At 41.7% G+C, this 24,489-nt stretch overlaps 1 protein-coding gene across 1 annotated transcript in view; it reads right to left on the reverse strand.

The window, feature by feature from the left end:
- Nucleotides 1-13,184: 13,184 nt before the first annotated feature.
- The window catches only part of HTRA1 (HtrA serine peptidase 1), a 33,699-nt gene continuing 22,394 nt past the window's right edge, over nucleotides 13,185-24,489 (reverse strand). Inside the window, exons 4-9 of the mRNA XM_065639300.1 lie at nucleotides 19,348-19,542; nucleotides 18,624-18,656; nucleotides 17,387-17,501; nucleotides 17,206-17,263; nucleotides 16,397-16,492; nucleotides 13,185-13,907 (exon numbers count right to left, since the gene is read on the reverse strand). Coding sequence (XP_065495372.1) covers nucleotides 13,739-13,907; nucleotides 16,397-16,492; nucleotides 17,206-17,263; nucleotides 17,387-17,501; nucleotides 18,624-18,656; nucleotides 19,348-19,542 — 666 coding nt within the window. The 3' untranslated portion in view covers nucleotides 13,185-13,738. The remainder of the gene's footprint in view (nucleotides 13,908-16,396; nucleotides 16,493-17,205; nucleotides 17,264-17,386; nucleotides 17,502-18,623; nucleotides 18,657-19,347; nucleotides 19,543-24,489) is intronic.

Raw genomic sequence — 24,489 nt, forward strand, 5'->3', positions numbered from 1 at the left:
AATTTGCCAATGTTTAAACATTATGTAAAACTCTGATGTCACAGAAGATTTAGCCTTGAAGGGGCCTCTGAAGTCCATCTGGTCCAACTCCCAAGTCAAAGCAGTTTTATCTGCAAGTTCAACGAGGTGGCTCAGGGTCTTAGTTGTTCTCGTAATGCAGAATTCTGCAGGTCGTTTTCTAGACAAACTGTGTGAAAACTTCTAGTACATAAAGATTTGATATGCTGGTTTTTTCTGTTGCTGGTTTTAGATGGGTTTGGATTCATTACTGACTGGTACACGTATTACTTCTCAGGAACTCAGAAATTTGTTTCTTGTGCCTCATGAAATGTGCAATGCAACTGTCCTAACCCCAAAAACCAGCACTCAAACTCAACCTGATACAGCAGAAGAGAGCCAGAAGATGAAAAGAAGCACGAACTTTGTAAGAGTTACTTTGTTAGACATGCAAACAGCTCTCTGTCTGTAAACTTGGGTAGGGTTTTGCAACTTGTATCAGGGTTTTGCAAGCCAGATGGAAGAAATGCTCATTCAGAGGGACTGAAGGAAGGAAGGGAGGTGACCTGGTAAACCAGTTGGGTAGGTGTTGCGTGCCCAAAGACATGAAAGAAAAGCAAGAACAGATTAGAAACACTGAAAACTCAACAAAGGGTGTTAAAATTTGAATGGAAAAGAGCAATGTGAGACAACTCCAAAGAATAAGTCTGAGGCAAGATCCGGGTGGCTGGGCCACATGAGCCCCAAGAGGTTGCAATGGCAAACATCACTGCACAGCCATCCTACTTGAGAGCTGGTATTCACTGCTTGGAGTCCAGTGCCTCAGTTCTTCTGTCCCTAGATAAAGAGAAAACAAGTGTGATGGATTGACCTTGGCTTGCTGCAAGACATCCATCCAGCCCCTCTCTCATTCCTCTTCCTCAACGAAGCAGGAGAAAATAAGGTGGAAAAGCTCATGGCTTGAGCTATGGACAGGGAAATCATTTACCAAGTTGCAGAGCTGGCTGGAACACATCACAGTGCCAGAGACGCTGAGTCAGAGATCAAGATGCTAGCTGACATAGGATGAAACCACTCTTTCCATTTACAGTACTGGATTGCATTTGCAGTGGTCACTATATGGCCCGTGATACTGCAGAAAAAATATCCAAAGAGCCAGTGGCAAAACCAGTCCTTCGGTATTAACCTCTTTTGCACAACATGATCTTTCTTCCCACTAGGTAGGATGTCTGACGGGGTGGGAGTTTGTTGAATCTCGCCTCATTTCGCCAAAACTGGAACTTGATGAAGGTGTATACAAACGTTTAGCTTCACTTTGGATCCATACTTCTTTAAAAGTCAACTATGCAATGAAATGTTTGTCTTTTGGGTGAGCAAAAGGATGTAAGTTGTCCACAGTTTCTTATTAATTACTCTTTTTTATCAGTTCCCACTTACTCCTTTAAATTCAACTGATATCAGAATTTCTGTTGCATCCTTAATGTTGCTTCCCTAGCCTGGGAAGGGACAGAAAGCATATAGCAGTCACTCAGCCCAAGCTGAGATAGCCTCCATGGCACCCACCTTCTGCTGGTCCTCATCCTTTCTCCCAGTTTGTTTACTTTCCTTTTTACACAAGTGTTACCAAAGCAAATTGCAAGGCTGGAAAGGTTTGGTTGCAGAACAAAATCAAGATTTATGGTTAAGCTCTGTTTGCTTGAAACAGTGAAGACTGAGTCCATGAGCAACTGGAGACAGCAATGCTGCTTGGCCATGGGAATAATGGCTTCCTTCCTTGTACAGAGGTCTCCTGCCACCCCTCTGCTGCACTTGCTTGCCGTAATGGTCATTATCTCATTCCTTAAATCAACACACTCAGACCTGCAGCTGGTAAAGACAGATAAAGGTTCAATAGCAAAGAAAAAAAAAAAAAGAAAAAAGAAAAATATAATCTCAGAGCATGTCCTTGTCACCACAAAGTGTCGATACCTAAGGTTTACATAAGAACTTACTGGAAAAGAGGTAATAATGAGACTTGGAGGAGGGACTAGGACAGGGGCTTGCACACTTTGAAGCAGCCTTTAGCCACTGCTAAAAAATATGCTCCTTATTCTGCAATTCTTTGTGTCTGGCACCATGCAGGTAGAAGCATGGAGACCTCTCCTACCCTGGCCAACTGACAGTCAAGTGTTTAGCCTGGTTTTCTAGGATGAGACAGATGGATTTGACCCCTTCTCACCTTGGGCATTTCCTTGCCGAACAGACTAACTCTTAAGCCATTTTAAGAAGTCAAAGACCCACGCTCAGAAAGAAAATTGCTTCTACTTTCCCACCTGCAAGTAGTCTCATCCAGTCATAGCGTATATGGCGCTTGCTGCAATTGCTCACCACTTCAGACCTTTTAGGCGGTGCTAAATATTTTAGTTCCAATAATCAAATTTAAATGCCTCCAAAACTGGTGGCAAATAATGCCAGCAAGCAATGGGGAAGGGCAATTCAGCTTCCATCCATCCAAGATCTCCCTTAAATCTTACCTTAAGCTTGTTGAACAAACTTGATCTAATACCTGACAAAACATCAGAAGTTGAAAAAGTTGAGCAGTGGCTTGCAGAAGGAGGATGGGTCTGAAACAATCTCATTGTTTGCTGAATACAGAAAGGAAAATAACTAGTGGAATTATCCATTAAACCATAATCCCATAAAATTTCACTGAAAAGTAAAAAGGGTACCACAAAGTTAAGGATAACCAGAAGCATTTGACACATATCACAGTTTGAAAATTTATGTGTTCTTGCAGCTAAGAACTCCCAAACTAAAGTTGCTGCGGAAGTTCACAACCTGTCATGAATTGCTTCACCTCCAAAAATGACAAAACATTGTTTAACACAGCTTTTACACAAATATTGACAGTGTTCTCATGTCCTTTATGCAGTGGGAAAGAACCTAACAATGCTATATATTATTAACGCATACTTTTGCCTATACAGTTTGGCCAACTTCCTAAACAATCCATCCCACCTAGGTTTGAAGTGAGGGCAACTGTTCCATGAATTTGGCTGGGCTGGTCACCACTAGTTCTAAACTTAACAGCTATGTCTCCTTTTCCCAATATCTCTTGTAACTGCATCAAAATACTTCTGCCATCCTGACAAAATAAATAAAACTACTGCCAGAGGACATTTCTGTTAAAAAGGAGAGAGACTCTGCCCATAAATACATTTAAAAGAAAAAAATGAAGCAACAAATTATGCTTCATGAGGGGAACAGCTGTTTGACCAGCACAAAGACATGCCTGAATTCTGCAGTTGTGTCCTCCTTCATTACTGCAATGCCTTTTCCAAAATACCATGTAGTACTTGACAAGTATCCTCCAGCCTCATGAGTACTCAGAACAATATCTGGAGGCAAAACTGACTTCCAACACCAAATGCCAGAAATTTGGACATTTAAGGCTGCACCTTGGGAGTCTCCCACTCAGAGAAGTCCAAGCACTTACCAAAGCCATGAACGGCCAACAGTACCAAATTCAGATCCCTGCTCTGAATGACCAGGCCCTGGCCACAGCTCTAGCCTGGCACTGATACTCTCAGTGGAGACAACCCCAGCTCTCCTTACCCCTGCACCGACCTTCTAAAGGAGGTTTTGGGTCAGATTAAGTCACTTTTCTCTGCCTTGGCTTTCTGTGCCACTTTCCACTCCCTGTTCTTCAGAGTCACTGCACAGTGTCTGGAAATAATTCCCTGTGTCCTTTGTTTTAAATAAATTTATTATATTTCTTTGTTGAAGTGGATTCTCCTGGAGGCACAATTTCCCTGCTGTGGCTGAGGGTTGGCAAGGGTCTGATTCAGAAACAGAAAAACCCCTAAAGCAGATCCCAACCAAATTCCTTGCAGGACAGCAACTATGAGAATTGCAAACACTGTTTTATAAAAAAGCATACAGGCAGAATACCACAATAATGAGGTGCCAGGCAAAACCCAGAGGGAAAATCCCCCCAGAAAACCTTGTTTCTTACCAAGACCCAGCCCTGCCTGACACTTTGAATAAGGCTTTGAGTCTCAGGAGAACTCCAAGGTGGTGCCACCCCATGCCCTGCACCACCCATCTGCCCAGTATCACGCTGAACTACTGCACTTTCAATGACATCTACAACAACAGGGCACCTTCTCCAAGTTCCCATTGAAGATCTACCACAGAATAGCTCAAATGACATAAAAAGGGGGGGAAAAAAAGTCATAATATGGTGCCTTTTTGTATATAAAAGGCTGTCAGAGTCCTGCAAAGCCCACCTCAGACTGTATGTCTTGTTGCCTTTCTGAGCAATGCCCACTTCCATAAAAGAACCTATCTACGCTTGACTTGGACATCAGTTCATCTTAGAAAACCTGTATTAACACTTCTGATTTGTTGTTCACTAGGAGAAATGCAGGTAAACAAAACAGATTTAAGAAAATGAATTGCCATAAAATAGATTTTAATACAAGCATCCTGATGTTCAGAAGTTAACCTCCTCTGAAAGATTTAATTCATATTCAAAAGATTAATAATTTTGTTAAGCATAAATTTGCAGTAGATTGCTGGGATTGTTTTCCTGTAATGAATGCAAGTTTCAAGTTTTGGTAGTAGCAACATAGTTAACATAATACAATGTGTGGATGTAATTTTGACCAAAGGGATTTGCACAGGCACGTATCATGTTTTAACATAAGAATTAATAGTTGATTCTAAATAAAAGGATTTACAATTACATTAAACAAGTGGTTAATAGCATGTTCTAGTTATTTAATGGTTATATGAAAGTTAAAGATTTTCCTACAGTAACATCTAGATATCATGACATCTAGATCAAGACAGACAAAACAAATAACCTTTTCAATTTTAGCAACAAATCTTCTACCACTTGATTTCTGTTTCAGCAAATCCAGCCCTTCTGCGATAAAGATGAGGCAGTTTCATTTTGCATAACTCAATCTTCAGCTTATCTGATGGCCAACGACTGTGTGGTATAGCTGCAGTGGCAGGGAAAATCCCGTTATGTATAAACACTTTCTAATATGAGAGATTGTGTGTGATGCCCCGACTCGCGAGGGAAACAGCTGAAGAAAAAGTGAGTCAGAGCTACAAGACACCAGTTCAATCAGCACAGACAGCCTGCAGAAATACCTCAGAGCAGATAGGCTACCAAAAAAGAAAACTAGCCCATTAGAAAAATGTATTATTTGCAGTAGTATGGGTAATATATATATATCTTAGTATACAGTAAGTAATTTAATATGGGAGCTACATAGAACTGAGCACTAAATGTAAGATTCTTTGATCATGTCCTACTGCTGACATCATGTGAACAATGAGAAATGAGACACAAAGGGCTCCTTGTTCTCATGATATCACACGTCAAATAAAGCGTGCAATAGCTCTTCTTGAAAAGGGAAAACTGAACTGAAACATAATTATAAATTGTATTATGCATTATTCAGCTTATTGCTACATATCCCTATTGTATCGAAACCATACGGCTAAATATTTAACATAAACAAGGTAAGTCTGGCTGGATAGAGCCACAGGTACACAGGCTACATGAGCGCTGTGAGCCAGCACAGCAGCTCCTGGAGAGGGGAACCCGGTGCCAAAACCAGGCTGCAATTCCACACTCCCACAGACCGAAGCCAGAGTTAAAGAATAAATATTATTCTACCTAATATCGCTCCCCTGCTAGACACAGGTAAATGAGTTGTCAGTCTCTGCTAGAGTTGCTAGAAGGTGCAGCTGGACCATTGCACGTGGCTGCAGTTTATCCATATGGCTGCAGGTGATGCCCTTTGGCAAGGCTGGGCACTTCAGGAGGGGTTTGAATCCACTGAAAAGAGCCCAGTAATAATGAGGACAGATATAGAAAATGCGACCCAAGATGAAAAGAGATTTTAAAAGTTGCTGGGGATAATTGTTTCTGGCTTCAGAGGGAAAAAGCCACACAGGAGGATGCACTTAATCGTCTTCAAATACACCATGGGTTGCTGAAGACAGGAAGCAGGGAACATGCAATATCCATGCCTATAGCAAATGGGATAAGTAGTGAAGCACTTCGAGTAACAGCTTGAAAGATTATTCAGTATCAGGAAAAAACCTCACTGGACAGCTGATGAGAGTCGTCAAATTTATGGAAACCTCAGAAGGGATTGATTCAAGTGCCAATGGCTGTGCAAGGAGATGCGGCACCTCTCCAGCCACGTGTGCCATGGCGATGTCACGTGTGGTTGCAGGAATATCCCCAGCGACTTGTCAGGCGAGAGTTCTGGAGTTGTTCTGCTCTACACCCAGAACCGAGCTGGTGACAGGAGGCTCCAAATGAGGTGGAACGGGAAGGTATTTCCAGCTGCTCCCGCTTCCTATGCTGAGTTGGGGCAAGAGTGGAACTGTAGTATTTCTAGTAACAAATTTCTAGTTACATTTCTAGTAACAACAAATCTAGTTACATTTCTCATAACAAAAAATCTAGTTACATTTCTAGTAACAAAAAATCTAGTTACGTTTCTAGTAACAAATCAAATGAGGCTATGATCATCTGTGGCTGATCTTACTCTGTTTTTTCCTCCAGGACAGCAACAGTGTTAAGCAGGGAGCTTTGGCAGACTAGATTTTAATTAACATTAAAAAAAAAAAAAAAAAAGCAGAAGAAGCCCTTGGATGTGGTGGCAGGTTTGCAGTGGCCCTCGGTGATTGCAGAAAGACATTGCACAGCTGGAAACGATCCCCGTAGAGCTCTTCCTTCTGCACAGCACTCCTGCCTTCTCTTGGGAAGGGCTTTTTCATTAAACAAAAAAAGGACCACTTGACTGAGGATCAATAAAAGCAAAACTAATAGACTGTAAGAAGGGTTGGAAGAGACACTAAGGATCAAGTCCAACCATAACCTAACTCTAGCACTAAACCATGTCCCTGTGAACATCGTCTAAATGCCTTTTAAACCCCTCCAGGGATGGTGACTCCACCACTGCCCTGGGCAGCCTTTGCCAACACCTGACAACCCTTTCTGGGAAGAATTTTTTTTCTAATATCCAATCTCAAGCTCCCCTCGCACAACTTGAGGCCATTTCCTATCACTCGCTACATGAAAGAAGAGACTGACCCCCTCCATGCTCCTTCCAGGCAGTTCAGAGATCAGAAGGTCTCCCCTCAGCTCCTGTTCTCCAGCTGAACCCCCAGCTCCCTCAGCCGCTCCCATCACACTTGTGCTCCAGCCCCTTCACCAGCTTCATTGCATTCCTCTGCACTCTCTCTAGTACCTCAAAATGAATGTCATAGCTTCAGTATAGTATTATCCTCTACATAATTCTATATACATAACATTTACATGGTTGTAGTCCCTTTTTTGTTACATCAGTGAAATATTCCATTTTCCACTAACCATACTAGTGGAATGCAGCGTTCTTTTGCCAACTACCAGGTTGTTCCTCCTCTTCAAATGGAATGTTTTCTTTCAAGATCTCAGTTTTCAATTCAAATGAGATGTCTCCTTCCCAACCACAGATGATGACTAGCCTTGCTGCCCCATCTCACACATGCGAGGAACAATTCTGTGCTGCTGCTGCCACCGCTGCATTCGGGAATTCCAATTGCACTTGAGTTCCCAGCCTCCCCTGGCCACTGTGGTACCCTTCTTTTCCAGCAAGATACTGTCTCTGATCATGCTTTCTGATTCAGATATGAGGAAATGTACTCTTATTTTCCAGTTAATCATAGGGATGTTTTATTAAAGAGTTGTTTTGCATCAAAGTGACAGCTTTTTTTTTTTTCCTGTTATATTTGCCTATTCCTGGTTGCCTCACGGATTTGTTTTTTTCCAGTAAGAGCAAAGCTGTACAGGCTTTCAAACCAGACACAGCATCCTGAACTTTCTAGGTTTCCAACTCAGCCTGTCAACGATCTTCCTGCCAGACACATGAACTTACCCAAGATGCAGACAAAACCTACTCTCTCCTTGGCGGGTCTGCCCCGTCTCTCAGCAAATTGGAATCAACTCCATTACGAGAACAACTTGCGGCTCTTGTTCCTGAACAGACACTCGGTTCAGGCTCCCAGGACATCTTTTCCCCCTGCATCAGCCACACTCAGCATCACATACACCGACAGCAAGGGCTTGACAGCCAAGGGCTTGACCCCTGCCTTGTCCAGACACAACCTGTGCAGCTTCCACAGGAGGTGGTGTTGAGTTTTTAGCTTCAATTCGCCCTCTCGTGGACTCACCTGACCAGACCTTCTTATAAATACCTATTTCTCCTGGTGGTCAGCCCCATGGGCTGCTGCTCCTCTCTCAGGTTTTGGGGGCTTTGGGAAAGGGGGGACAGCCAGGCAGACACAGCAAGACTCCACAGCTACTGCAGGGACATACCCAAAATCACAGCTTTCTCAATCAGTAACACCTCACACCTGTATTTTCCCCTGCAAAGCTGTGATCTGCACTATTAGCTCCATTTCAGAGGGGAAAGGAAGGTTGTGCTTCCACTGGCAGCAGCTGTAGCCCACGGAATGGAGACAGAAGAAATGGTGCCATCTGCCCCGGGAACCCAAAAGAGGGGCAAATTTGCTTCTCATTCAGGTGCTGCGAGAGAGTCATCGCAGAACCATAGAATGGTTTGGGTTGGAAGGGACCTTAAAGATCACCTAGTTTCAACCCCTCTGCCATGGGCAGGGACACCTTCCACTAGACCTGGTTGCTAAAAGCCCCATCCCACCTGGGAAAGGTTTGAGTTTGAAAGGTTGTCCTGGAGCTGAAAAGATGGGATGAATGAGCCCTGTGTAACAGTGCTTAAACTCTGCCTGCTGTGGGCTTCAAATGGAAGCAAGGGAGCACATAAAAATGCAAAATACAGGAGATTTACTGCTACGATAAGCGCATTTGTTTTAATAGTATTTAAAAGTATAAAACTAAGAAAAAAGTGAATGTGAATTAAAACAACGAAAGGGATGGAAGGAGGAAGAGAAGGGAGACTGGTCTGATTTTATTAGTAAGATGAACTAACTGCTTTACTCATTCAGGGAAAGTAGTTTAATGTACTTGTACATAAGTCTTTGAATAGAAAATCCATTCTGTACTTAAACAAAAAAATTAACTGACATGGTTTCCCATGATGACTTTTCATCTCAATCTGCTTAAAAAAAAAAATCTGTTTATCAGAGATAGTCATAGAAAGTTACTGCGTGGAAGAGCTATGAACCGTTTGAGCCATGTCTGTGCAGTGAGTCCAGCAACAACTGGTACAGATACACCGAGGAGCTGCCATCACACAGTGCCCTGAGCCCACAGACTGATGTAACACAGTCCATTTCCCTCAGATATTCACACTGCAAACTTTCTGAAAATCACTGTGCTCTCTGCATAAACACTGGACAGAGAAGGAATGAGCAGAATAAATATTTAATTTTCTTCTCCAGCATGTTATACAGTATTTCTAAGCCACTAAAGTTAATTCTTTACCAAATTCAGTGAATTTGACTCCTGTGCTTTAGCTCTGACTCATTTTCCCTCTAATTAATTCCTAATTATTAACCACTTCCTCAGATAGTTTATGGGGACAGTCACCATGGTACCATGACTACTAAACAGAACCATGAAAACTGGAGGAAAATACCGATAGATTAAATTGATGAGCACTCTGGTAGCTTCCTTCCTCACTTGCTTTGTCCAATTAGTCAAATTACATATGTACTCAGTTTACGAGTAATTTTGTGTAATGAATAACAAATCCACAAAGTAACAGTACAAATAGGCTAAACTGGCTGGAACCCTGGGGCCCAGTGGCTCCAGCCCTGACTTCCCAGCATCTTGCACAAGAGAACAGAGTTTGGGGTTGATGGGAACAAAACAGATGGTGCGTACAGACATCTGTACAGCACAGCTGCACACAGTGCAGGATGTACAGACAAACAACGTACACGCACTTAGAACGTAAAATCAGCAAAATTTTCTGCTATCCATCTATATACAGTCAAGAACGATGATGGCCTTCACATTATGAATGATGTCACCAATCCCTTAATTTACAGATAACTTTGTCAGACGCTGGTCAAATTTTCGGGTCTGGATTGGACATTGCCAAGCTGAGATTTGCATCCTAAAGTGGAGGGTATGGCAAGATGAGGCAGAACTTTAGCCATCGCTTCCCTGCCTGGCCCCTTCCTGCCTCTCAGTGTGAAGAAATCCTCACAACAGCCTGTGGGCGTTTAACTTCAAAGCCTGATCTAACATCACCCCAGGGTGTAATTTCAGTTTCCTTTTGCTGATGGTCAGCAGTATTAATGGGGAGGGGGTTAGACAAACTGGAGGGGGAAACTGAGTAAAGGATGCCAAGTCACATTTTGATTTTCTGGGTGGAAGAGGAAACAGTGGGAAATCATATGGGAATTTAGGAACAGCAGAAATATCTCAAATATAATTCAGTCAAGGAGATCCCCAGAACCTCAAATGAACATTTCTTTAGTCTCACTCTAAGGATGAAAAGGAGTCCTATAGTGAGCTACCATGGTATACAAATAAATACTCTGGCCCTCATCAATCACTGCTCTGAATTGGTGACAACTAACTTCTTGATTGCCACTATTTCTCCTGGATATGTGAAACTACAGTTTTAATCACCTCTACAGAATTTTTCTAATGCTCTAGTAGATGTCTCTCTCACTCTAATTTGGAAAGACATAGTTTTAAAACCATCCTCGGCTTCCTTAACGTAAGTACAAAATAATAATGGGGAGAAAAAGGGAAAAAAAAATCTGGTATTGATACCACAGGACTTTACTGCTTGGCATACAAGCCACAGAAACCAGACAATTGTTAGTCACGATCGTTTCTTTTACAGCTCAAGACATTTCCCGCTTGGAATAAGTGAACTAGCTTTTAAAAACTACCTCAGTGCAGACACACGTAGCCATCTACTCGGTGTCACATACACAGCAACTCCAGTTTCCATTTCAGACATTCCAGAATGCTGAAAATCAAGCCAAAATGTTCAATTTCTCTCACTTAGAGTCCAACACTTGCTAAAATTTCCAGGAAACTGATATTTATACAAGCTGCGCCAAAGCTATTCCGTATAAAGCATTTTCAGTTGCGCTTTGGAAAGAACTGTGCATTGCAGAGACAAAGAATAAAACCCGTTCCAAATCTATAACCCAATAATACATCAAAAATACATGCTAATTAATTGAATTGAAGACCAACTTTGTTTCTGTATCTTTGCTTAGCAGTAGTCTTATTTTAAATACTTAAAAACATTTAGAGATGTAAGAAACCACCTGTGTAGCTGCAAACATGGTCAGATATTAGAAAAGAAAATTCAAGACATTTTTCAGGATATGCATGTGGTTATGGATGTTTTGTGCAAATAAATTAATTATAAACAAAACCAGATAAATCAGAAAACAACTTTCAAATACGTGATGGAAAATGACTGGCTGCAAAAAGACCATTTCCCATCCCACTAGATGGAGCTATGGGCTAGAAATCCAGTCAAATATTTCACTAATCCCAGTGGCACAGGAAAACCATTTACACAAGTCAAGTACATTTGCCCCTTTCCCAATGCACAGGCAAAACCTGAGCCTTTGTCGTGAGGCACTGATGCCTCACAGCTGTATCTACGTAAAGCACAGGCATAAAGATGTTCTGTGCTAGATGTCCTTGCAAGGACATCGTCAGTAAGCCCAAAGTAGCCAGCTAGAAACTAAGCAAAGAAATTAACAGTTTCGCATATTAAGAGACCACAACAACAAATAGGAACAAAGAGAATCAACCAGCTCTGTAAATTATTCAGACACCTGTTTCGAAACAAAAAGGCAGATGAAAAATACCGTTTGTTTTAAACACAACTTCCTGGCTTTGGGACTTCAGCTTAGTTTTTGCTAGTTGGGGTGGGTGCAGTAGCTGAGAAGGTAGGTAATTCTTTCATTTATTTTTGCTGGGAGCTGTATGTCACCACACTATGCACCACACAGGGCATGGGTGGTCTGCAAAACATAATATCATGTCAACAGGGAGCTGAAACATTAATCAGCATCAATAAGATGAACTTGCAGTGCAAATATACTACAAAGCAGCTCCACAAGGTCATTCTACTTTGCATCTTTCTTGCTAAAAAGAATTGCAGACCTTCAGCACTTGGCACTGTAATATCTTGGCAGATTTTCAGACATGTGTGATTTACCACAGCGATGGAAGAAGTAAATCAGTGATGAGGTGTTCAGTCATGTCAAGCGTCAATACACTGTACGGCTGTGTAAATTCATAGTGATGCAGGTAAGTAAGGGCAGGCACTGGCGCTTGGGGATACAGAAGCTCCCAAAATGGGAACCAGCTGGCTGAAACAACTGAAATACAGCTGGTGGGAGAAGCAGTGCTGTCAGGGTTCCAAGTCTAGAGGATTTATTTCTGTAATTGTGTGGAATACAGCCCTTTCGTTAAAAATCACAAGCTGCCCACTACCCAGCTGAAGAGTTTTACTAAGAAGCAGCTTCCAAAACAAGAACATGTTTAGGAATGTCAGTCACCAAAACTTGTCCATAGCCCTTGGATTTATTCTCTGAGATACATATTTCAACAGAGGAAAGCATAAGCTGCTTAGCCTATTGTTTACCCAGTGAGTAATTACACTGTAATTAAATTTAGTTGATTGTTCTCCTTCACAATAAGACAATTCCATTCACCACCCAAGCTTCAAGGGCATCCATAAATCTCTGTATAAAGATTAGCCTCTATGTTAGAGGAATGCCCGGCATCCTAAGTCAAAACCAAGTCCTATCATACACACACCAGCACTCAGATTGTGAATAAAACAGCCTGTTTGAAAGAGCTTAAAGCCAGATCTACAACAGTTACAAACATCCTAATATCTGAACTGGAATGGTACAGGGTCTGTGACCCACAATTTCTGCTGTGGGCAAACAGACATCAGGCATTGGTGAAGCTGTAATTAAAACAATAAGGAAAATGTATTAACATCTGGAAGACAGGCAATCTGCGATAGCCAATATGACAAATTAGAGCCACGCTAAGAAAAGCAGAGGCACAACAGTGCAAATACAAGCACATACTGAAAAGAGTGTCTTGGTTTATGATGGTAAGAAGCAGACCATCAGGACATCCTCTCAGGCAGATGTGCTGTTCAAAGAAAAACGCTCCATAAGGGGAACTAAAATGAATCACTCACAAGAAGTAGTACTGTTGAATTCTTTTAATAACACTAGGAAAATATCAGAGTATTAAAATCCTGCACGGGATCCTCCAAGGGTTATTGTGGTTGGGATTTCTTTGTGTTTATAAACCAAACTTTTTTTCCCCAGTTGTGTTTTCTTTTAAACCAACTACTCCTTTACAATGGTATTTCCAGTTAAAACACAGCTAACCTATAAATACCTGAATACCACAACACACATTGTGTGCGTGGGTTTTGTTTAAATCTTAGCGGAAAGAATGGTAAATCTATTCGACACAGGGAAGCAAACGTCGATTTGTTAAGCAGGGAATGTAACAGCCAGTAAAGAATACATTGCATACATAATACAGAAGGAAAAAAAATTATCATCTGGAGTATGTGAAATTACACTGATTTTGCACCTTAAACCTATTAGAAGTTACTCTGTTGGCCAATACTAATCCACTGAACAAGCAGAACGTTGGTCAGAAGTCTAATGTTTCCTGTACCAGCACAGAGAGAATATAAGCAGTCCAATGCTGTTAAAAGAAAACATGAAATCCAGCTCATGTTTCTGGTTAGGGATCGATTTCTTCAGGAATTACTGTTAACATCACATCTTCGTTGCCCCTGCGTACAACCATGTTCAACGTACTGTCCTTTTTAATAATGTCACTGACATCACTGGCTGAACTTATCGACTGTCCATTGATGCTTATAATCACATCGTTGTCCTTCAGGCCACCCCTGAAAATACAAAGCAGCAATGTGTTATTATAATTGCTATTTTATTGTCCTTACAACATTGTCTTAAAAGAAAAGATCGCTAGATTTTTCCTACTTCCCACTCAATGGCAGTTACACAGAGATGCGGCGGGCATGCAAAAAGCAATCAGAATTTATGAAGCGGTGAAGATTACAATACAATGAGGAAACCTCAGAGATCAGATGCAGGTACAAATTTGATGAATCCCATATTTCACTGCCTTTAAGACAAATCACTATGGCAGATAGCGCAGTAATTCCACAATAAGGATCCTGGATGCTGATTCAGTAGAAGAGAGAGAGGCATATTTTTTTTTAACATAATTGCAACAAGGCACTCATTTTAGAGGGAAATTTTTCTTGCTTTTTTTCATGTATACATAGCAAGCAATCTGAATGGCATTGTGTGTTAACACAAGAGGAATTTCAGTCCCGAATCCGTGCTGTTCTCCACGTATAGCTTATTGGCAGCCACTTCACCTCACCTTCGTGTTTTAAACTTAAGCGGAATAACACACAAAGTGATTTAGCCAAATCACCAAAAATGCATGTGTGTCCTTCTCGTCCACCTGCCCACAGCCCCCAGAACCCTTCTCCTGACCTCAGCACCGTATGCAAACTGAAAACAAACCCCTCCCGACTCAAAGCAAGACGGAGCAGAACCGGAGCCGGCACCGCAAGGCTCCGCTGCCCGGGGCCGTGGGTCTCTGCTGGAGCTGGTTGAGACTGCTGCCAGGACCCAGAAACGGGGTGGTGAGGGACACCATCCACCACAGCGTCTTGTCTGGTCTTGCACAACGATCTGGCTCCAAGTTATGGAAATATTCACCAAGTAACCAGATCAGACATGATTCAGCCCTTCAGCACAATCCTTCTTCACAAAACCACAGAGCAGTCATCGGCCTCTTCCGCCCGTAGAAAACGTCTTACATGAGTGTCTCCTGCAAGCAGGGTGCCCTGGCCAACATTTGCAACGAATCTGAAAGCATGGATTAAAATGTTCTCATGGAAGAAACCATTCAGGTTATCCTGGTCTCTTGTGCAGCCTCTGCTCTCAACTCGTACCCAGGACAGGTCGCTGCAAAACTGCTCTCTCATCCCCCACCCAGCACGTCTACATGATGCATTGGAGAGAAAAATCAGTAGAATGGGGTAACCCGTAGACAAGGGGACCAAGAACGGGGGAGACAGAGCAAACATGGGCTGCATTGTAATTGCCAGGCCAGCCTTCGGAGGGAGCGTCCTGATTTGAGTTTGCCTTCAAGTTAGGAGGCTACACTGCCTCGCATTTCTTCTAGCTCTCTAATGTCCTCCTCCCACTCTCCGCTAACTATTATCCATACTCCTAAAATGGCTTTTCTGCACCTACAGGTTGGACCACGCACGTTCAGTCCCACAATGGAGCAGCCACGTTATTCCTAAACTAGCTGCAGTTTAATTTCACATTGCAGATACACCAGTATTCTGCATCAGCAGCGCTGCCAACAAGAATTATGTACACAAAGCAGCAATAGTTTAGAAAGCAAGCCAGACAACTAACACTGTATATCTTACAGTGGCATCCAAACTGTAACAAAAAGACATCATCCAACCATCCTTGCAGTTTACCCAAGAGATAATATCTGCCTGCTCCACGCAGCTCTCTGCCCACATGCCTTTGGTGCTACAGATGCCTCTTTCTTGCCACATTTACCCTTTTCTCAAGTGACCTCTAGTTTCAGAAAATGAAGAAAGTTTCCTATTTCCTACCCTGAATTACTAAGGCGATTTATTTTAACCAAAGTCTGAAGGGAAAGTGTCTCCAGCAAGAGCCAGCCAGAGCAGCGCTGGTGACCACAGACCAGACGCCACCCTTCAAGTGAGTTTCTGGGCAAACACAAAGAAAAAGATCAGCTGGCCAAAACCAAAAGCTCTTCCCAGCAATGTGACTGCTAACAAAAGTCTCACATGGAAGAGTATCTCATGCCAAGAGAGGATTTCACCCCAGACAGTGGCACACCAGGAAAGCTGCTGGGTTTGCCCGACACCAAGGAGCTTGGGCTGAGATGGACACATCTTCACAAGGTGAACACAAAGCGTCTCCTTCACTCTCCTACAGCAGCGACCAGCAGGGCTTGTGCGCACACAAGCAAACAGCTTCATTCAGCACTGGCATCGGTACAACAGATGTCTTGGAAGCGATCGCTGAGGAAAATGAAAATGGAGTTTTCACGCCCACTGAATCCTTGCCCTTTCGGCCGGGAACGCTGACAGGGCTGCGCTGCAATACCCGATACCTTCGCAATATTGCCCATCAGGGACCAGACTGAAACCACAAAGCAATTTCCAGCAGACAACCTACTAGCTGTCAGATGGCTGTAATTTCATTAATCTGGCATAATCGAGATAGCCAGTTAAGCAGGGAGCATCCTCCACCAGTACCCCCTTAAGTCAGTGGCAGTGGTTTTGAGAAGAAAAGTAGTTCAACTTACGTTTCAGCTGGTGTTTCTGGAATTACTTCAATAACGTAGGCCCCAGAGACAACATCAGGAAAGTCTTTATGGCGATCCTTCAGCTCTCTAGCTTTGCTGGAAAATGAAAGAAAAACAGCAACAAAAATATTTTGGCAAGATGGGAAAAAAACATGCATTTTTGCTTAGTTAACTCAACATTTACTAGCTGAGGTATTTTACACATGTTGATGCGACACTTCAAAATTCATATTAACCCTTACAAGTATTTCAAGAATTATTACACTTTTTGCATGCTTTTTAATGCCTATTTTAATGCCTTTTTCTGGTAAAGACAACCATTTCAATAGATACAGAGGATCAGAGCTGAAACATTTCAAAACTTGGTTATTACTCTAGATCCTGAACACCTAAAAAAACCCAAACCCCTTCAGTTTTCAATGCTTTGTTATACCTCTGATCTCGCTTGCACATGTGAAAACTTCTGGGTATTTCTACAGAACGTAGAAAAACTCATCTGCTCGTGAGTTTTTTCTGGTTCGACTGTGAATAAGCAAGTCCACACAAAAGCTTCATTTTATGTTAAGTGAATTGTTCATTGAAAATAATTTTATAGAAAGGGAAATATGCACGTAGGTGCTGTAACGTTTGAAAACATTCCATCCTGTTTCCTCCTTGAGCCTTGTGACAGCACAGGACAGATGGCAACTACCCTAATAGACACCCCCCTGACAAATTAATAATAATTAGTTATTCTCTTCTGAAGCATTAAGGAAAAGAAAAAGCCAGGGAGTTGTTTGAAAGGTGAGGAACCCTCCACTTTTACTTACCTAGGAGTTAGAGACATCATTCGGATGCCAATGTACTTCTTTGTGGTTACAGCTTTTCCTACAAAAAGGAAAACAGGTCTTGGTTAACTGCTCTCGCCAAAGAAAGCCTCAATGGCTGTTGTCATTCTGGTTTATCACAATTTTCCTGTTATTCCTCTTTCAAAGTGGTGAAATACGGTACCTTTAGCTTGTCTGTCATGAGATTCAGTTAGAAACTTTTTGATTTTGTCCGATGGGATAGCAAACGAGATCCCTGCTGTGACTTTTAATGTGTTAATTCCTATGACTTCACCATCCTGGAGAAATAAAGAAAATGTTATTAGCGAACGTGAAACGTCATGAAGATAAACGGATGATTTCTTGCAAGCAACCACAAAGACACGTTCCATAGCTTGTTTTCAATTTTCTAAATGGTTTCTTTAAATCTAATTTGTCTGAATCATCTATTGATAAAAAGCTATTCTACAATTTTGGAAAACAGATGGTGATGTTCATATTGCTGCTAGAGGAGGGATCGGAATTGGGCAGCTCTCCAGCTTGCAGCAGATGAACAGAATATTCCACAGCCAATTTTGATCTGTTTAGTTCAGCAGGCACCTTGCAAAGCGTGGCGTCAACAGGTTCGGAGCAAATATTTCACCAAAAATCAAATGCTTTTCCCAGTAAGGTGACTTCAAGAGAGAATTTCAGATTAAACCACTCTGCTGTCACTTGATGATTCAAATGCTCCTGAAATCCTTCCCTGATCTATCCCAGATAATAACTATCCAGCTAAAATTTTTAAATGCAGGTGACTGGTGCTGAAATTGTATTGCGTTGGGTGAAAAAAAAATTGCCAAATCTCCAAGGTGGAAACTCTGAGTAGCTCTTTCTCCCAATTTGTACCATCCCTCATTAAGCTGCGTCAGCTCTGTGTTCTACAATATCAGCAAATAAACCATAATATCCTGATAAAAATATGTGGGGTTTTTAACCCACTCTCAGTGCAATTCAAAATAAAGGAGTAGATATTTTTTGAACCATTACGCTGAGTTTCAGTGTGCAAAACAAAGTGCCAGCTGCATGCTACACAGTGAGGGCAAACACCTCAACTTTAATATATGCTTTTTACATTTTGCAAGGCATGGGCAAAAAAAAAAAAAAGGGCATTACAATTGTTCAAAACAATGCAAACCGTAAACACCTTAAATATTGAAATCTAAGTGTACCTTGTGATTCGCCAGCATAAACACAGACAAATGATTACTAAGAACCATGTGAATTTTGTGTAGTCATCCAGATATCAAAAGCTCTGAATCACATTTCTGGTGTGGGATTTTGTTTGTTTGAGGCTTTGGCCAGGGGGTTTTGTTTTGGTTTTAAACTGAAAAGTAAAAAGTACAAAATACAACACCGAACAAACTTAAAGAAACTCTTACCAGATTTACTAAGGGTCCTCCAGAGTTTCCATACTGAAAATAAACATATGGCAAGAACATGTTTTAATATCTACCTCTTAATGCATGGCAAGCAAAACATGAAAGAAATTTTTGAAATATTTGTCGTAATTTTTTCATTGTCTATTAAACACGTGCAATAGAACAGTCTTGACATCCAAACCCATTAACTACACTCAACATCATCCCTCTCAGCTGAGCTTTGCAAACACTTATTCCTTCTTCTTTTGCCAGAATAAGTTAAGAAAGCCAAGGTTTTTCCTTTGTTTTAATAGTACCACACTAGCAGCTTAGAAGATTTTAGGACAGTTCTGGGAGCTGTTAGTGAAGATTTCTTACAGGCAAACAGTAGAAGCACAAAAACTATTGTTTTGCCTTAGTGCAGAAACAAATTTGAATCCTTAAACTAAGCTTGGCTTCTTTTTAGAAAACATGGTGGATTTTGAAAAGATACTTATTCGCCAGGGAATATTGCCTCCTCCCTTGCAATCTGCAAGAATTTTGAAGTGAAGGCAGATATTGTACTTGGTGTGGTTCCTGGGGGGATTTGTAAACCACAATCAAGTGCTGCTGCACCGCAGATGTCCATATTTACATGGATAAAAGAAAAGCCAACTCTGCTCGCTGTTCTTAAGAATTGTATTTTCAAAGCAACTATTCAAGCAATCTAAGAGGAGAAGGGGATGAGGTTCAGAGCGGCACCTACGTTGATGATGGCGTCGGTCTGAATATAGTCCATGTCGGAATTGCGGAGCCCCAGCTCCTTCCCTCCGCGCTGAGTGGTGCTGACGATCCCCGTGGTCACCGTGTTTTGAAGGGAGAACGGACTTCCAATCGCCACCACAAACTCTCCTGGCCTCAGGTCTGCAGACTGGCCAAGCAGAAGAACTGGCAATTTACCCTACAGTTAAAAATTAAAAATGAGAAAAAAAAAAATCAGATGTTGTTAAGACAATACTACACCAGCAAAACAATTTCTACAGAAACATGAATACATTAATAAAACAGAGGAAGACAAAGAGGTTCTATCCCTTGGGGATTTTGCTCGCTCTGTTTGCTTTGAATATTTCCTGTGGTTCTGTACAGAAACGTCTCAATGAACTTCTGCTCTAAAGAGTGGGCTCTCTAGACTGTAGGAGTACTTTTTCCGCAACAGGTACCCATTAAATCAAAAACAATTAAGAGACCAAAGGAATATTTATGCTCTGATGTACAAAGCAAACATCTGATGATACTAGGAATGAGTTGTTTCCAACGGCTTCTTGAAATAATTAGCCAACAGCTGCTGAAGTAAAAAAATAATATATTAAGACTGAACACTAAATTCATGAAAGCAACAGCCAAAGTGTATCAAACATATGTACAGTTAAAAGCATTTTATATTCTCATAAGACACCAGCTAAAGTTTCATCTTTTTTCCCGATAGAGTATCTCTTCTAAATAATTATATTGCCTCCTACATACTCTGATGTTTTCTGAAGATGTTAGGATTTAAAGACTTGAAGGGATTTTCTTGTTATGACAGTAGGAGATACCATTATATTTTCCTTTCAAGATCGTATCTCTAAACATATTAACTATCTTCAATAAAGACATTCCCACTAAGACACAAAACATTTTAAAATCCAGCATCAATAGAGATTGCTGCAATTTACAGCAATTAAAAAAAAAAAAAGGGAGAGGAGGCTGGATCCACACACATTTGCCCAGGCAATGGATCAAGGGAACCGAGTCTAGTTTCTCCAAGACATGTTGTATCTGCACAGGAACTGAACTGGCTGGACCACAGATGATTCCAACTGGACCAATAACCTCCGACAGCAATCAGAAAACAGCTGGGAAGCTCTTAAGGCCTCCTGCTCCCCAGGTAATTAAGAAAGATGTTCTGAAACAGATCATATTTCAAATAAATATTTTGCTTTATTTATCACCTGCCTGTAAAATACACATTGAGCACCATTTCTCTTTTTCTTTGCATTTTCAAAAATCAGCCTTTACCCTTTCAGTGATGTGACATCATTTTTAATCTTTTCATATGTTTAATCTGTTGTCCAAATGACCCTGACCCTCCCCAGGTATTTAACTACGTATTTAATCATGTCACTAGGCTGTTTCTATTAGCATCAATGGACCTGGACATGTATAAATTTTGACATAAGGATTTGAAGGATTAGGAGGTTGCTGAACCTGAAATCAAAACAGAAGTCAGAAGAAGCAGCTTTTGTTTGGCAAATCTAACTTGAACATAACTTTCCTCTCAGCTCACCCCACTTCAAAATTCTTTCTTTCGCTCGACGCACCTGGCCCCAAAAGGAAAAAGGCATTAATATAAACTTTAAAAACAGGCCAGTGACTCTAGATGCAGTAGAAGCCCACCTAGAGATTCATTTAAAGCAATTTCCAAGGAGTGGGTAACAGTCACTTTCTTGAAAAACAAGGTACCTTCAAGGTATTCTTGAGCTGCCTACCTACAATGGAGGTGCAAGTTGGCTTAATACTTCTTGCAATTAATTCCTTCTGGAAAACTTGTGAAGGTACCTTTTTCATCCTGTACCTGTTCCAAAGCACACAGATTTATGTGCCTACACTTGATGGGTTTATAAAACTATATCCTCTGTCCCCAAGTAGCAAAGAAATAAGGCAATATTTAGTATGCCCTAATTATTTGTACAGATTCTCGAGTGATAATTTTGTTTCGGAAGTTAACAGAAGCTGAATCATTACTAAATTTTATCAAAAAGGGAAGATAGTGTTTAAATTTGAAATTAAGGGCTAGCCCTTTAGGAGTCTTTTACCACCAACCTCTATTGATAAGTCTATCCCCTAAGTTTTAGGGACAAAAATCCACTAATACAAATTAACCCAAATGCCCATCACTTCATATTTTTCACCTACAGTTTATTTTAAATGTCCTAGCAGACACACCATGTCTGTAAAACAGAAAGTAAATCATGAAAGAGATCAGTCATCACTATACGCTGCTGCAAATACAGAAGTTACGGTTTCAATATTTCACAAGCCTGGTCCTGTGTATCCTTTGTAACAATTCCGCCAGCAAAATTTTACTCAGATGAACAGATTGTTTCAATAAAGCTCATTGCCAAATCCCAGACAGGATAAGATGCTCTATGGAAATTTATACTTCAGGCTCCAGACAGTAAGAAAATAATTAACCAACTGCTTGTTAAAGAGAATCTGTTGGAAGAGCAACAGAACATACAACACAGTAAAAAAGCTTTCCCTTTCTAATTATCTTTCAGAGGGAAGTTTGCATAACCAGCAATGTCCTACTATTAGATAATAATTATTGGTGGCCCTCATCAGTGCCATAGCCATAGATAAACCCAACCGTGGCTGTGGTTTAATTCTGAGAAGGACTCAAGGGCGATACCCAGTTTCCCCATCATGTTTGCAGGGCGAAAGACGAGCAATGACATCCCAAGGCGACGCTGCTGAGCAGTTTGGAATCTCGGAGCACAGCCCTGGCTCCCAGGGACCTCTCCGGTTCCGCGGGGACCGGGCAGCTCCGATGAGCTGAGCTGAGAAACACGCGGCGTACGCAACACAAACAGCCCATCTGGGTATTGTTTGGAGAGAGGGAGCACCCTGGCCCTTCCTTCTCTCGCCAGATGCTATGGAGCTGACGTAGCACGTGTTTTCAAGATGTCGTTGGTCAAGAAGAGCATTTCTTTTTGGCACTTCTTATTTAAAAAAAAAAAAAAAAAAGAAGAAGAAGAAGAAGAAGAAAAAAACCCAGCTAACACAGAAAGTAGCTTTTGTTTGTATCCCAGTGCACTAAAAATTAGTACTTCATAAAGAAGGCATTTATCAGCAAATGAAACATAAACAAGCAAAAGAAAACAGAAATAATTTTTTTTCATTAATAGAAAAAAAAAGACTGGTCGTGTACAAAGTTAAAGATTTATACAGCATTCGCAAGTTCTAAAAACAGTCAGGGAGCCAAAATCGCGTTTGGCAGCAGAAAGAAAAAACATGAACAATCTCTGACTAATACAATTACTTTTGATTGTGCTGAGTTTTCAAGCCCGTGCCTATACTAGTCAGGCCTCGGTTCAAAGTGTAACGCTGTATGGATTGGCTGTGGGTCACCCGTGTGATTCAACACGCCTTCTGGAGTCTGGCTAACCTCTCCTTTGCTGGGAACAAAAATCAATTGCAAAAAATCGCTTTGCTCTGCACATATTATGAAACGCAGCTTTGGGAAATGCGTCCTCTGTGCAGCGCGTTTCTAGGAGATTTGTAGCCTTATGTAAAAATACACTATCTCAAGACAAATACAAATGTAACTAATGCATTTGATTTGTCATATTCTGTTAACCAAGATAATTATTTTTAACCTGTTCCATTGCCCTATGCCATGGGGAGGGGATGGGAGGACACAGGTATCTATCACACTTCAAGAACAAGGAGGATGCTGAGCGCAGTTGAAAAAGAGCTACAAGGTCTGGGAGTCGACATGGCAAAGGAAATTCTGTGGGGTTTGTGTACTCTCCCTTATGAGGAACGGCTGAGGGAGCTGGGTCTCTTTAGCTTGGAGAAGAGGAGACTGAGGGGTGACCTCATTAATGGTTATGAGCATGTAAAGCGTGAGTGTCAGGAGGATGGAGCCAGGCTCTTCTCGGTGACAACCAATGACGGCACAAGGGGCAATGGGTACAAACTGGAACACAGGAGGTTCCACTTAAATATGAGAAGAAACCTCTTCCCGGTGAGGGTGCCAGAGCCTGGCCCAGGCTGCCCAGGGAGGTTGTGGAGTCTCCTTCTCTGCAGACATTCCAACCCGCCTGGACACCTTCCTGGGTAACCTCATCTGGGTGTTCCTGCTCCGGCGGGGGGATTGGACTGGATGAGCTTTTCAGGTCCCTTCCAATCCCTGACATTCTGGGATTCTGTGATACTCAAAATGCCATTCCTTGTGATTTCGCAGTGTGGTGCAGGGAGCACTAACAGCACTGCGTCTAAATACTCCCATTAGTACCTCTACAATGCCATGAAGAATCGGCTATGATGAATACACGTGCTGCAGTGGCTTTAAACTTGGGGTTTCTCTCTGAAAAAAAAAGCTTAAAAATAGCATTGCCACATTCAGAACTAAACTCTCCATTAGCAAAAAACCCCAAGTATTTATTTAAATTGTAGAGGTGGGTTTGAAGTGAAGTCAGTAGAAAAACAGCCAAAATCCCAGGGCATCGAGTGGTTGGGGGGGAACTACATCCTTCTGCAGTGCACAAGAGGAGCACTGGAAATGCGGGGCAAGCACTTCCAGCAGTGACTATAACCAGAATCCTATCAGAACACCCTGCCTATGCCCTCACACCCATCCACTGGCACGCTCTTGCCTAGGATGTCAAGCCAGTCCTTATAAACCTAGTTTAAGTGCTTGGGTCTAGGTCCTTAATAACTATACTTAATAAACGGGCAGTCTTCAATTTTTACATAACGACTGATGGTCATCAGGATGACGTAAGTACTCTTATAACTCGTGATTCTCTCTGGTTAACTATAGATTTGCCATGGCAGTTAATTAAAATCCCAGACAAATGAGGATGCCTTGCAGCACAATGAACAGGGAGCCAGAAGCACCCAGCACCTAAACCCAGTTTTCCCAGTGACTCACTGCATGACCTTGGGCAACACATAACGTCTCTTCCTTCTCTCCTCCCTCCTTTTTGTATTTGATGAAGCCTCAGGGCCCTGCTGGGATCCGTGTTTACTCAATAGAACAAATCTGCAAGCGGGCACTCTGCAAGTACACAGAAATAGGACTAAACATGCAAAACCATAAGTGGCACATGACTCACTGTTTACACCCAGCCAGAGAAGGAGC

The sequence above is a fragment of the Caloenas nicobarica genome, chromosome 7 (genome assembly GCF_036013445.1).
Source record: "Caloenas nicobarica isolate bCalNic1 chromosome 7, bCalNic1.hap1, whole genome shotgun sequence".
NCBI classification, from domain to species: Eukaryota; Metazoa; Chordata; class Aves; order Columbiformes; family Columbidae; genus Caloenas; species Caloenas nicobarica.